The sequence below is a fragment of the Myotis daubentonii genome, chromosome 14 (assembly GCF_963259705.1).
Source record: "Myotis daubentonii chromosome 14, mMyoDau2.1, whole genome shotgun sequence".
In the NCBI taxonomy this organism is placed as follows: Eukaryota; Metazoa; Chordata; class Mammalia; order Chiroptera; family Vespertilionidae; genus Myotis; species Myotis daubentonii.
Genome location: NC_081853.1, coordinates 23,024,255 through 23,038,213, shown reverse-complemented (window position 1 = coordinate 23,038,213; position 13,959 = coordinate 23,024,255). Strand labels below are relative to the sequence as shown.

Below are 13,959 nucleotides of genomic sequence, written 5' to 3'. Positions count from 1 at the left end.
ATGACCCCTTCTGATATTTTCACAGCAAATGGGCAGTGTCGAAATCGGACCTTGAAGAGGCTGAAGGAAAGAGGTCAAACCACATCTAAAGAAAAAGGCATTAATAGTGCTAATGTCTGCGTCCTTTTGTTTTTAAAATATGATGTCAGAATAAAATATGGAAAACTAAAAAAAAACCAAAAAAAAACCCATAGTGCCCAATGATACCTCTCTCTCATCGATGTTTCTAACTCTCTATCCCTCTCCCTTCCTCTCTGTAAAAAAATCAATAAAAATATATCTTAAAAAGAAAAAAAAGATCAATGGAAAAATATCCTTGGGTGAGGATTAATAAAAAAATAAAAATAAAATAACCCATTAGAAAAACAACAGCAGCCAGAGCTCAGTAAAACAATGGCTATTAACAGCACTGTGCAAAGCCCTACCCAGGTCTTTGAACTCTCATGAATTCATGGTGTTAGAGATGCAGACAATCTGTGAGGATGCAGCCCTCTTGGTCTTGCTGTAGATGAGAGTGGTGATCACACAGATCCATCCTCTCCACACCAACTCCTGCCTCCAGAGTCCTAGAAGCCAGTCCTTCCACTATAGGCAGAGGCTGCAGGTCACTTGTACTAGGACTGTGTTGCCTGCAGAATTTAAAATGAACATACACACCCCCACCCTGTTCCCACCTAAATGAAAATGTCAGCAACTGCAAGTCTAAATTTCAGGCAGCCCTAAGAATCTGCATAGACAAACAGATTCCCTAGGTGACTAGAGCCTAATCAGCCCTGAGGACAACTGCTTCAACCCCTTAACAGTCTGTGACTACATGTCCCCATCTCACTGAGGAGACTATCATGGCTCAAGAGTTGAGGTATAGCCCCCAAACCCCTTTTTCCAGCACAAGGAACGACAGTGAGACCTTCCAAATAACTTCACAAAGATAGCAACCAAATGAGAATGCCCAAAAGAGCTGCTGTTCAAAAAGACTTTGATTTTATTTTGTGTCATATTGCCTATTCTCAGTGCAGGTGAGCCCCTCCTCCCCAGGAAACACATAGAAGGGGGGTTGGGGGGAGGTGCCATCTGTGAAGTCTTGGCCTCCATGAGGCCCCAGGGAACCCCATACAGTTCTGAGTTGGTGGGAATCCTGGCAATGATTAGAGTGGGTGGGAGACAGTGACAAGAGGAGGGGTGGTGGTCACCAGTTAGGAAGCTGAGGTTTGGAGAACCCTGTCCTTGGCCCTGCTCGGCTTTGGGGCTGCCATGTGCATGATGCAGATGGGGGAGTGAGGACATTTCCCCCGACTTTTAAAAAAGCACCCTTTGGCCAGGCATGGCTTTGATTCCACTCAGGGCTCAGGTGAGAGAGAAGCAGGAAACTGTTGTGGGCTGGCTGCTTCATAAGGTGCTGCTGCTGGTGCCCCGGAGTCCGACGCCACGCACAAACTGCTCCAGCAGGCCCCCAATGGCACCAGAAGGACTGGGGGCTACTGCCCGAAGCCCCACGGTGCTGCTGTATGCAGCCAAGAAGGCTGAGCGCACCTCCTGCAGGCGAGTCTCCCGTTCACTCAAGGCTGCGAGCCTATGGAGAGGGGAAAAGAATAAATGCATCACCATGGGGCAGGAGCCAACATCCTCATCCTCATGTCACAATGCTTATCCTTCTGTCTTCATCAGCACAAGACGAACGTCTGTCCTGTGGTCACACTACCCTATGGTTCCAGCCCCAAACATTTGATCCTGTTCCCCTCTTAAACCATTCCTCTCCATTTTCAGGTTACTGTTCCTACCTAGCAGCAGCACCTTTTATCGGGGCACTGGCCTGACTTCCTATGGGGAACAACCATCTCTGTGATAATGAGGGAGGGTAGATGCCAAGCAGGAGGGAGTTTGCTCCAACAGCTGTTGGCTTCCATTCCTTAGTAGGAACAAGCCGAGTTACAAGCCTTACCTCTCATTGTAGGGAGAGACCCTAGTATCAGGCACCAGGCCTTGGCTAACCAAAGGCCTCAGCTTTCTTGAGGCCAGGACACGACGTGGAGCATCCTGGGAGAAAATTCTTGGCAGTGCCCTGGCGAGGCCAGGGTCCTCACTGGAAACCCCCAATGTTCTAGCTACACCTTGTTTTAGTCACTGTGACACCAGGTAAACAGCTAGGAGAGTGCTGGCTTTTCCAGCAAAATTCCTGTTCTGATTCCAAGTATTTTTCTTTCTCTGGCCTCTACAGGCACTGATCAGAAGATAGGAAACCCCTCCTCTCTCACTGGCCTGGAATTACAAGTCAAGAAGGAGGTAAGTGCATGAAAACTTAGACTTATCAATGCTCCATATGAGACTGTCTGACACCTTGAAGCAGCGGCCGCCAACCGGTGGTCCGTGTGGTCCAAAAGGTTGGTGACCACTGCCTTGAAGGATTCTTTAATAGAAGAGGCCTGAGGTACCAGTCACATCCAATACCTGGACTAAAAGGCATGCAGTCTAGAGGTGGGAGGGACATGGAATCAGAGAAAAGGTCAGGAACTCAAATGGAGGGAGACAGGTGACACACCTACATATGATAAACTCTCATGTTCCCATCTATCTAAGCACAAAGACTAGCCCTGACTAACTTACCCCAAAATTTCCTGAAAGAGACCAATCTCTGGATAATCCCTCCTGGGAATTTGTCAGAAGCAGCATAAATGTCCACAATTCCCAAGCCCAAATGATTTGCACCCGAGGGCCTGGGGAACAGATGGAGTTGTGAGAATAAATGACAGTCCTGGGTAAGTATGGGGAGAGCAGATCTAGGGAAGTAGATTGGTGGCAGTGAAGAGTGTGTGTGTGTGTGTGTGTGTGTGTGTGTGTGTGAGAGAGAGAGAGAGAGAGAGAGAGAGAGAGAGAGAGAGAGAGAGAGAGAGAGGGAAATAAGGAGGTGGAGGAGGGAGGGAAGGAAGAAAGGAAAGGAGGGAGGAAGGGGAGGGGGAGGGAGAAGAGAGGAGGAGGAGGAGGAGGAGGAGGAGGAGGAGGAGGAGGAGGAGGAGGGGAAGGTTGTTTTAGGGAGAAACAAAGTCAAGTAGCTCTTACAGCAGCACTAAGAAAATGGAGCTGATACTGGATTCCTGCAATACCATGAACAACTCCCAAGTATTTCTTGACATTTGGGGCAAATGCATGGCCCTAGATCTTTTTTACTTTCTCAGGTTTCATACAGGCTAGAGGCTTATGTGTGCATCTTCAGCTTTTTCTTAGAGAAAGTCCAATTAGTGGTTTGTATTCACAGGGAACATCCAAAGGTCCTTATGAGAGCACTTCTGGGAGAAAGAGGGGGAGAGATCACAATCTATTTAGAGACAAAAAAACTGGAGTCCAGACAGGATATATGATTCACTTGTGGACACATGGTAGGCAATGGATAGGCAGGGACTGGAGCTACCATAGTGCCATTAGCTTTTCTCAAGAGATGAGCTAACAGGCTCAGAGAAGTCAAGGCTGATACCCCAAGACATAGCTGGTGAGCAGAGCAGTTAAGATTCCGACTAAATTTCCCTGATAATAAAGCCCAAGCACATACTGAGTGACTTCACCCCTGGAGGCCATGAGATCATGTAGAACCTAGCCCTCCTCTGGGAACCACCAGAACCAACCAGAATTCTGAACTATGAGCTCAGAGAGCTGCCTAAGGTATAAATTGTAGGATGTGGGACCAGAGTTGCCTATTTCAGTGGCTAATGCCAGGTAAGTGCGGGATGCTATTAAGCAGGCGCAGAGATGTCTATTTACTCCAGAGATAACTCTTAGGCCAGTGTGACAAATAGAAAGTCCCTACAGAAAGGTGCAACTATCTTTTTTGATCTCAAAAATCAAAGATAGGGACCTTGTTTCTGGCTTAAGGGCATGGCTAGAGGCTATACCAGGCACCAGTGGCCTCTTACTCCCCAGTTGCAAGGCCAGGGCCTGTGAGTGCCATCCTGGAATACCAAGGTCCAGCCCTTGCCTGCCCTCAGCAGGGACCTTCTCAACTCCCAGGGCAGCTTGTCTCCAACCAGTGAGCACTAGTGGGAATGAGCTGGATTTCTGGTGGGGGGATGAATCCCTAACCCGAGTTCATTCACCTGTGGTAGGGAGGTGAGGTCCCTCAGGCAGCCACAGCTGAGGTAGAGGCCAACAAGCTCACCAGAGGCCCTCCCCACTCCTGACATCTATACAGCAGCAGAGCAGGCAGGGGGCAGGTGACTGCCACAAGGGCAGCTGCTCAAGTGGATACTTTATAGGAGTTGGAAGTCCAATATTTTGTACGCTTTTATAGGCTTGCAAGAAGATTTTATAGGCTTGGGATTTTAATTTTTCCTGACCAGAGGCAAAAGCAGAAGACAAAAATGAGGAGGGATTGCCATGGAACCCTTGGTTCTAATGGGGAGGAGCACAGCCTTAGAGCTAACCCAGCAACATTCTGGCTTTGGTCTCCACCATACACCTACCTTCACTTCCCCACTGTTCTGCTTTCAAAGGATTCTCCTGTCAGGCAAAGCTTGGACAGAAATAGAATCTTCTATAGTTACAGTCCAGCCAGCTTTCCCTCAGGATGTGCCCCAAGACACCCGTGGATGGGTGTTAGAGGCTGGGGAGAGTGAACACACACTCCAACGCACTTTCTGAGCAGCCCATAATAGGCCTCCTCCATACCCCAGGTCCATGAGCAGCAAGTATACTTAGCGAAGACACTGGGGTGGGGCAGGGATCCCAAGCCAGCTCCCTGGGGCCGGCTGCTGCCTCATTCCTGACCAGCATGGTTGTGTGCTCACCAGCTTTTGATAGGGGCAGGGGAGCATCCTGCCTTCTCAAGCAAGACACTTACAGACAACTGTTAGGGAGCTCCTCCGGGAAGCTGAAAGGGAGAGAGGAGTCTGGGTGCAGGACAGCCCGTTCCTGAATACTGCCACAGCCTGTTACCATCTGCCAGCTGCCAAAGTCTGTGGAGAGAGAGGATCCGGGCAGGGAATGGTCCACTGATCTGGGGCAGAGAGGAGAAAGGGGAGATGATGCACAGTCAGTCATATGCCTGACAGGGGAAGCACTGGAGGGGTGGGGGTTGGTTGCTACGGTGGCCCTGGGCCATGGCCACAAGGTTCTGTTGGTGGAGCATCTGTAAAGTCAACCACTTTCTCCAAAAGTGCAAAGACAGCTGGATAGACCAAGAAAGAAGAATACAGACCATAAGGCAGGCTCAGCTGTGAAGACAATGCTTAATGCAAAGACTTTAGGAAGCAAAAGAAGAGCAAAGCATGGTGACAAGAGGTGAGCCATCAACCAAAGCCTGCCCTGGTGTCTGACAGAACAAGTGAAATATCCACAGCACCAAAAGGAGGGGAGCAAGGCTGGATGCCCCATACTCCCCAGCACACAGATTAGAATGGAGGCTACACAGAGCCCAGGGCCGCTGAGCTCCTGTCAGAGACGGGAGAAAGGCCTCTTGGGGAGAGGGGAGGGTGGTGACCTAGATTAAGAGCCCTAGCCCCACTCTGCAGTGCCTTCCAGGAGCCCTAGTTTGCATTCACAAGCACACCCAGCTAACTCACTGGCTACGCCCAGAGGGAAGGGATGAATCAGGCAGGCAACTTGACAGCTTCATCAGGCCTGTTTCAGATGGAAGTTTGTGAAGTGCAGGGAGAGGAAAATGGTATTGGGAATCTACTGTGCCACCTCCTCCTCACTCAGAGCCAACCCCTCTGCCATCTCTGGGCAACAGCGCAGCCATTAGAAGAGGAAGGAAGAGAGGGATATATCAAACAAACCCTTCCATCAGCTACCCCATGTCCCAGACTCCAGAGATGCATCATCTTTGATGCTTGACCCTTTATTCTTTAATTCAAGAATAGCAGAAGGTGCTCCTGTAGGGACCCAGAATCAGAGGAGAAGCATGAATAGTGGTGTAGGGAGTATGGAACAGAGGAAAACGTTCATTGATCTTGGCCCACACAGTTGGCTGACGTAAAGAGCGACAGTCCCCCATCACCTCCCATACCTACCTAACCATTCCCATTTTAGAGACAGGGAAATGTCAGCCCAGACAGTGAAGGCCCTTGCCCAAGGTCCCACAGCTAGGCAGCACAAGAAAAGATTTTTAAAGCCAAGTTTGATTACAGATTTGTCCTACAACAGAACTACCTTGAGACCAGAGAAAACAGATGGCTTTCTACATTAAAGTCACCACGAGTCAGAACCTCCTGTAACACAGAGACTTGCCACATTCATCATTCCTGCTAAACTCCGGAAGGTGTGTGACAGCAGCATTAGAGATGAGAACAGGATGTGGACTGGTACCTGGTGGAAGATCCTAGTGCCCAACAAACCAGGGCGTTCTTGTTTCTAGATGGAGACTAGAAACTCAGGCTGTAGGACTCAGACTGTCTGTAAATCAAAGAGACAGGAGAGGACAGGCCACATGCCCTCGGCTTCCTCCAGGTCAGGCCTTCCGTCAGCACAACCCCGCTAACATCAGCCTGGCTCCACAAATCTCATCTACTATTCAAACTTTCGGGTAGTTTCTTTTCCAGTTTTAGTGGCTGTGAGAGAACAATTCCTAAACACCAGAGTGTTGAGGGACTGAAAGGGATGCTGAGTAGAAGAGGCTGGCAGAATAAGGCACTCCTGGGGCAAGGACCAAGGTTTCTTATGCCTCAACCTTACTCACCCAGGGCTAGCAGAGACTCAAACCACCAATGGTAAAATATTGGACAGATAGAATGTGGTTGCAGTGAGGTTCCCTGCAGGGATTCCTGGTTTGGGGCTAGTCACTTCCCTTTACTTCCCCAGTGTCCAGCAGGTAGCACACCCAGGCAAGAATGACACCTGGAGCAGCCAGGATCAGCTGTGAGATGGGAAGCTAGCAGATAGCAGCAGGGTACATGATCCCAGGGGACATGAAGCCATCTCAGCAAGCAGCCATCTTCTGCATCTTTTTCAAGAGTGAGAACAGGCTCCTACTTGAGGCTTTTGTCAAAGAAAGGGTTGCAAAGCAACTGTTCAGCTCCTGGGTTTGAGAACAAAGGACTGTGCTAAGCAGAGATGTGCTTACAAATGCAAGTATGGATTAGCTGGCTAGAGGGGACACCTAAAGATGAAAGGAAAGAGTCACCAGAAGGGAGCACCTGAACCTGCCTAATGAAAGGAAAACTTCCAAGTCAGCTTCAGTACAAAGTAACTCAAACCATTTTTAATAAGACCCCAGACCCTTTCTCAAGCTCAGAGCAGGAGAGGGGAGAGGGGAGAGGGGAGAGGGGAGAGGGGGGAGGGGAGAGGGGAGAGGGGAGAGGGGAGAGGGGAGAGGGGAGAGGGGAGAGGGGAGAGGGGAGAGGGGAGAGGGGAGAGGTTTGAGCTCCACCTCCTCTAATCTATCTACAGAACTGGAGGAAACATGGGGCCAAGCTAACCTCAAACTGCAGAACTGGAGCCAGTGTTGCTTCTAAGGTCATCTGTTCATATCCCTCTGACTCAGAGGGCCCAGGAGGTTGGCTTCTTAGTGACATTTCACTCTCTAAGATGGATATGGCCTAGGCCAGTGATGGCGAACCTATGACACGCGTGTCAGAGGTGACATGCAAACTCATTTTTGTGGTTGATTTTTCTTTGTTAAATGGCATTTCAATATATAAAATAAATATCAAAAATATAAGTCTTTGTTTTACTATGGTTGCAAATATAAAAAAATTTCTATATGTGACACGGCACCAGAGTTAAGTTAGGGTTTTTCAAAATGCTGACACGCTGAGCTCAAAAGGTTCGCCATCACTGGCCTAGGCCCTCTTCACAACACCAAGAAAGCTGCAACTCTCACGTTCCCCCCACTTCCTGCTAGATACTTGCTGTGGGCCAACTAGGGCAGGTGTCTTTTTAAATTTTATTTTTTGATCTTCACCTAAAGATATGTTTTTATTGATTTTAGAGAAGAAGGGAGTGTGGGAAAGAGAAAAACATCAATGTGAGAGAGAAACATTGATAGGTCACCTCCTATACCTACCCTGACCAGTGATTGAACTCTGCAACAAAGTTTTGGTGCAGGGGACGATTGTCCAGCCAACTGAGCCACACTGGCCAGGGCCAGGCAGGTGTTTTCTAGACAGTCCTTTTTAGAAGTGGGTAGAAGGATACCCATACAAGCCAAACTGGTGCAACCCACATAGCTAAAGCAAGAAAAAGATCTGGCCTGGCCTTTTATCTGCCCACTGCCCTGACATGGCTCACTGGCCCTCAGATATGTAACTAATAAGGACAAATCCTTAATCACAGCCCTGACCAGTTTGGCTCAGTGGATAGAGCATTGGCATGTGGACTGAAGTCCTGGGTTCGATTCCAGCCAAGGGCATGTATGTACCTTGGTTGCAGGCACATCCCCAGTCAGGGGTGTGCAGGAGGCAGCTGATCAATGTTTCTCTCTCATCGATGTTTCTAACTCTCTATCCCTCTCCCTTCCTCAAAATCCTTAATCACAGCTACAGTTTACTGAGCATTTGTGGAAAAGATGAGTATTTACTATGTGCCAGGTATTTATTATCTCATTTAAACACAATCAGAGGCCAGGTTCATTACTCCCCCTTTAAAGATGGGATTCAAGAAACTGAGCTTACAGGAGAAACCAAGATGGCGGCATAGGTAAACAACGGAAATGGCTGCCTCCCACAATAACTTCAAAAATACAACGAAAATGGTGAACCGGTATGGCTCAGTGGATAGAGCGTCGGCCTGCAGACTCAAGGGCCCCAGGTTCGATTCCGGTCAAGGGCATGTACGTTGGTTGCGGGCACATCCCCAGTAGGGGGTGTGCAGGAGGCAGCTGATCGATCTCTCTCATCGATGTTTCTGACTTTCTATCCCTCTCCCTTCTTCTCTGTAAAAAATCAATAAAATATATTTAAAAAAAAAATACAACGAAAAGACAAAACGGACATCATCCAGAACTACAGGAAGGCTGGCTGAGTGGATATTCTACAACTAGAAGGAAAGAGAAAAGCACGCTGAGACTCAGAGGAGCTGCGAAAGTAAAGTGCAGAGGTACAGAGGCTCGAGTGTGCGGAAAGAGGCTGGCACCTGAAGACGCAGCTGTCTTTCTGAATTGGGAGGGAATCACAAGCTCCCGACTGCTCTGAACTCCAGTTCCGGGAAGTCTCTGGGGACCAGGACTCATACGGGGAGAAACTGGACTGTCTGGCAGCGGGCAGAACTCGGAACTTGAGGGCGGCTTTCTCTCAGAGGTGCTTGCAGCAATTATGGGGACAATGAGACGCGGGGCCCCTTAGGGCAGGGCTGAGGATCAGCCATAGCTGCTTGCTCCGCCCTGTTGATTCTCTGAGACCCCCGCCCCACCCAGGCTGCAGCAGAGGATTTTGCATATGAATGCCCTGGCCCTTTGCAATCTGAAAATTACCTAACAAACTGTAGCTGGGCCAGACAGACCCAGAACTTCCAAGAGAAGGCCCAAGGCCCCACAGCAGCTTGCATTGCTTCACAGCTGGGCCTCATCTGGGCACCTCCAAACTCCCAAAAAGGAAAGGGAATCTGCAGATCTCTTCATAGCTCCTGCTGGGTAGCCTCAGGCAGAGGCTAAATTAGCACCTCCTTAAATCCAAGAGCCAGCGTACCCAGTGGTAAGAGTGGGACCATTAGATTACAACTCCTCGGATCCATAAGGGACGCACTCAGGGGGCAGACTCAGTGAGCACCAAAGCCTCACTGAAGCAAGTCTTGCCCCAGAAGGGTGTCTTCAGCACAGAAGTTCTCCCACTGCAGACAGCTGATTCTCACAGCCAATTGGCCTGGAAGTCAATTCCTCCCAGTGATACCAACAACAATCAAAGCATAACTACAACAAGACTGTGCACAAAGCCCACAAAGGGGTGCACCAAGAGTGTCCACCTCAGGTAACTGGGAAGGATAAGCCACTGGGCCCTATAGGACACCTAGCACACAAAGCCACTCTACCAACACAGGGAAGCATAAAAAATGTGGAGACAAAGAAACAGGTCACAAATAACAGAAATGGAGGAAAGCAAATGACTGGATATAGAGTTCAAAACCACGGTTATAAAGTTTTTCAAGAATTTTCTGGAAACCGCCAATAAATTTAGTGAGACCCTGGAGGATATGAAAAAAGACCAACTAGAAATTAAGCATACACTGACTGAAATAAAGAATAATATACAGACACCCAACAGCAGACAAGAGGATCCCAAGAATCAAGTCAAAGATTTGAAATACGAAGAAACAAAAAATACCCAACCGGAAAAGCAAAAAGAAAAAAGAATCCAAAAATATGAAGATAGTGTAAGGGACAACTTCAAGCATACCAACATCAGAATTATAGGGGTGACAGAAGAAGAGAGAGGGCAAGATATTGAAAACCTATTTGAAGAAATAATGACAGAAAACTTCCCCTACCTGGCGAAAGAAATAGACTTACAAGTCCAGGAAGCACAGAGAACCCCAAACAAAAGGAATCCAAAGAGGACCACACCAAGACACATCATAATTAAAATGCCAAGAGCAAAAGACAAAGAGAGAATCTTAAAAGCAGCAAGAGAAAGACAATCAGTTACCTACAAGGGAATACCCACACGACTGTCAGCTGATTTCTCAACAGAAACTATGCAGGCCAGAAGAGAGTGGCAAGAAATATTCAAAGTGATGAATAGCAAGGCCTACAACCAAGATTACTTTATCCAGCAAAGCTATCATTCAGAACTGAAGGTCAGATAAAGAGCTTAACAGATAAGGAAAAGCTAAAGGAGTTCATCACCACCAAACCAGTATTATATGAAATGCTGAAAGGTATTCTTTAAGAAGAGGAAGAAGAAAAAGGTAAAGATAAAAATTATGAACAGCAAATACATATCTATCAACAAGTGAATCTAAAAATCAAATGAATAAAAAATCTGATGAACAGAGTAAACTGGTGAATATAATAGAGCCAGGGGCATGGAAAGGGAGTGGACTGACAATTTTTGGGGGGAAAGGGGTGTGGGGGTACAGGCAAGAGACTGGACAAAAATCATACACCTATGGATGAGGACAGTGGGAGGGGTAAGGGCAGAGGGTGGGGTGGGAACTGGGTGGAGGAGAGCTATGGGGGGGAAAAAAAGAGGAACAACTGTAATAATCTGAACAATAAAGATTTAATTAAAAAAAAAAAAAAAGAAACTGACCTTACAACTACAGTCCACACATGGGGTGCACTTGAAGCACTCAGCTTGGGTGACTGGGGAGGCTACACCATGGGGCACTGCAGGATACCTACTACATAGGCCACTCTACCAAGACTGGGAGATGAAGCGGCTCTACCTAACACACAGAAACAAACATGGAGAGGCAGCCAAAATGAGGAGACAAAGAAACATGTCCCAAATGAAAGAACAGAGCAAAACTCCAGAAAAAGATCTAAAAATGGAGGCACACAGTCTACCAGATGCACAGTTCAAAACCCAGGTTATGCCTTGGCTGGTGTGGCTCAGTTGGCTGAGCGTTGTCCCATGCACGGAAAGGTCACCAGTTCAATTCCTGGTCACGTCACATGCTCAGGTTCTGGGTTTGATCCCAGGTGGGGTGTGTGCGATGTTGCCTCCCTCCCGCATAGATGTTTCATTCTCTTTCCTTCTCCCTTCCTCTCTCTCTCTAAAATAAAAACATATTTAAAAGACAAACAACAAAAAAAACCTCTTCGTTTATAAGGATGTTCAATGAACTTCAGGGAAGAGTAGATGAACTTAGCAAGAACTTCAATAAAGAGATAGGATCCATAAAAATGGAGATAGAAGCATAAAGAAGAACCAGTCAGAAATGAATACAATAACAGAAATGAAAAATTCATCAGAGGGAAATCAATAATAGAGTAGATGAAGCAGAGGATCGAATCAGCGATTCAGAAGACAAGGAAGCAGAAAACACCCAATCAGAACAACAAAAAGAAAAAAGAATCCAAAAAATGAGGAGAGTTAAGGGACAACTTCAAGTGTACCAACATTCTCATCTTGGGGGTGCTGGAAAAAGACATAGAGTGAGAAATTGAGAACCTACTTGAAGAAGTAATGACTGAAAATTTCCCTGACCTAGTCAAGGAAAAAGATACATAAGTCCAGGAAGCACAGACAGCCCCAAACAATATGAACCTAGAGGACCACATCAAGACGCATCATAATTGCTCTAGCCGGTTTGGCTCAGTGGATAGAACATCGGCCTGCGGACTGAAGGGTCCTGGGTTCGAGTCCAGTTAAAGGCACATGCCTGGGTTGCAGGCTCGATTCCCAGTAGGGGGCATGCAGGAGGCAGCTGATCAATGATTCTCATCAATGATGTTTCTATCTCTCTCTCCCTCTCCCTTCCTCTCTGAAATCAATAAAAATATATTTTAAAAAACACATCATAATTAAAATGCAAAAGGTTAAAGACAGAGACTCTTAAGAGAAAACAGTTAGTTACCTACAAGGGAGTGCCCATAAGACTATCAGCTGATTTCCAACAAAATTTTGCAGGCCAGAAGGGATTGGCATGAAATATTCTAAGTGATGAAAAGCAACAACCTACAACCAAGATTATCATTTAGAATCAAAGGACAGATAAAGAGCTTTCCAGACAGGAAAAAACTAAAGGAGGTCATCACCACCAAAACAGTGTAAGAAATGCTAAAGGGCCTTCTTTAAGAAAAAAGAAAAAAAAAAGATAAACAATATGAAGAAAAATGGCAATAAATGCCTATCAACAATTACTTTAAATGCAAATAGATTAAACACTCCAGTCAAAAGACATACAATGGCTGAATGGATAACAAAACTAGATCCTTATATATGCCGTCTATTAGAGACTCACTTCAGATCAAAAGACATATACAGACTTAAAGGGATGGAAAAGATATTTTATAAAGATGGAAACAAGCAAAAGGCTAGGGTAGCAATACTTATACCAGACAAAATAGACTGTAATCAAAGGCTATAACAAGAGACAAAGAAGAACTCAGTAATTACACTTCTGAGTATTTATCTGAAGAAACCCAAAACACTACATTGAAAAAATATACGCATGCATATGTTCATTGAAGCATTATTTACAACAGCCAAGATATGGAAGCAACCTAAGTGTTCATCAATAGATAAAAGAAGTGGTGCATATGTACATGAAATATGACTCAGTCAAAAAAGAATGAAATGTAGCCATCAGCAACAACATGTATGGACTTAGAGGGTATTGTGCTGAATGAAAGAAGTCAAAGACAAATGCCATAAAATTTCACTTATATGTCGAATCTAAAAAACAAAATAAATGAAGCAGACGAAAAACATACTCAAAGATATAGGGAACATTTTGATGGTTGCCAGATGGAGGGGGTACAGGAAGATGGGTGAAAAAGGTGAAGGGATTGAGAAGTACAAATTGGTAGTTATAAAACAGTCGTGGGGCCGAAACCGGTTTGGCTCAGTGGATAGAGCGTCGGCCTGCGGACTGAAAGGTCCCAGGTTCGATTCCGGTCAAGGGCATGTACCTGGGTTGCGGGCACATCCCCAGTAGGAGATGTGCAGGAGGCAGCTGATCGATGTTTCTCTCTCATCGATGTTTCTAACTATCTCTCTCCCTTTCTCTCTGTAAAAAATCAATAAAATATATTAAAAAAAAACAGTCATGGGGATGTAAAGCACAGCATAGGGAATATAGTCATTAATCAACACTAATAAAAGAGAAAAATGGTAATTGGAATACGAGCTACCCTTTTCATTGGCTAATCAGGGCTATATGCAAATTAACTGCCAACTAAGATTGGCAGTTAACTGCCAACAAGATGGCGGTTAATTTGCATATGTAGGCACAATGCAGGGAGGCGAAAGGGAAAGCAGGAAGAAGCCCCCTGCCACTGACAGTGATCGGAAACCCAGGGGGGAGCTAAGAGCTGGGGGGCAGGGCAAAGGCGGCCCTGGGGCCGCTTTTGCCCTGCCCCCCAGCCATGATCGGAGA

The 13,959-nt window shown here is 46.6% G+C and overlaps 1 protein-coding gene across 14 annotated transcripts in view; it reads right to left on the bottom strand.

The window, feature by feature from the left end:
* Nucleotides 1–959: 959 nt before the first annotated feature.
* The window catches only part of MTMR14 (myotubularin related protein 14), a 51,890-nt gene continuing 38,890 nt past the window's right edge, over nt 960–13,959 (bottom strand). For 9 of the 14 annotated variants that reach the window (XM_059663469.1, XM_059663468.1, XM_059663462.1 and 6 more), the window contains 2 exons: nt 4,826–4,981; nt 960–1,570 (listed from right to left, as the gene is read on the bottom strand). In XM_059663469.1, the coding sequence (XP_059519452.1) occupies nt 1,387–1,570; nt 4,826–4,981 (340 nt within the window). In that variant the 3' untranslated portion in view covers nt 960–1,386. Of the gene's footprint in view, nt 1,571–3,053; nt 3,282–4,825; nt 4,982–13,959 lie in introns of those variants that run through there. The other 5 variants (XM_059663465.1, XM_059663464.1, XM_059663466.1 and 2 more) reach the window with 3 other exon arrangements.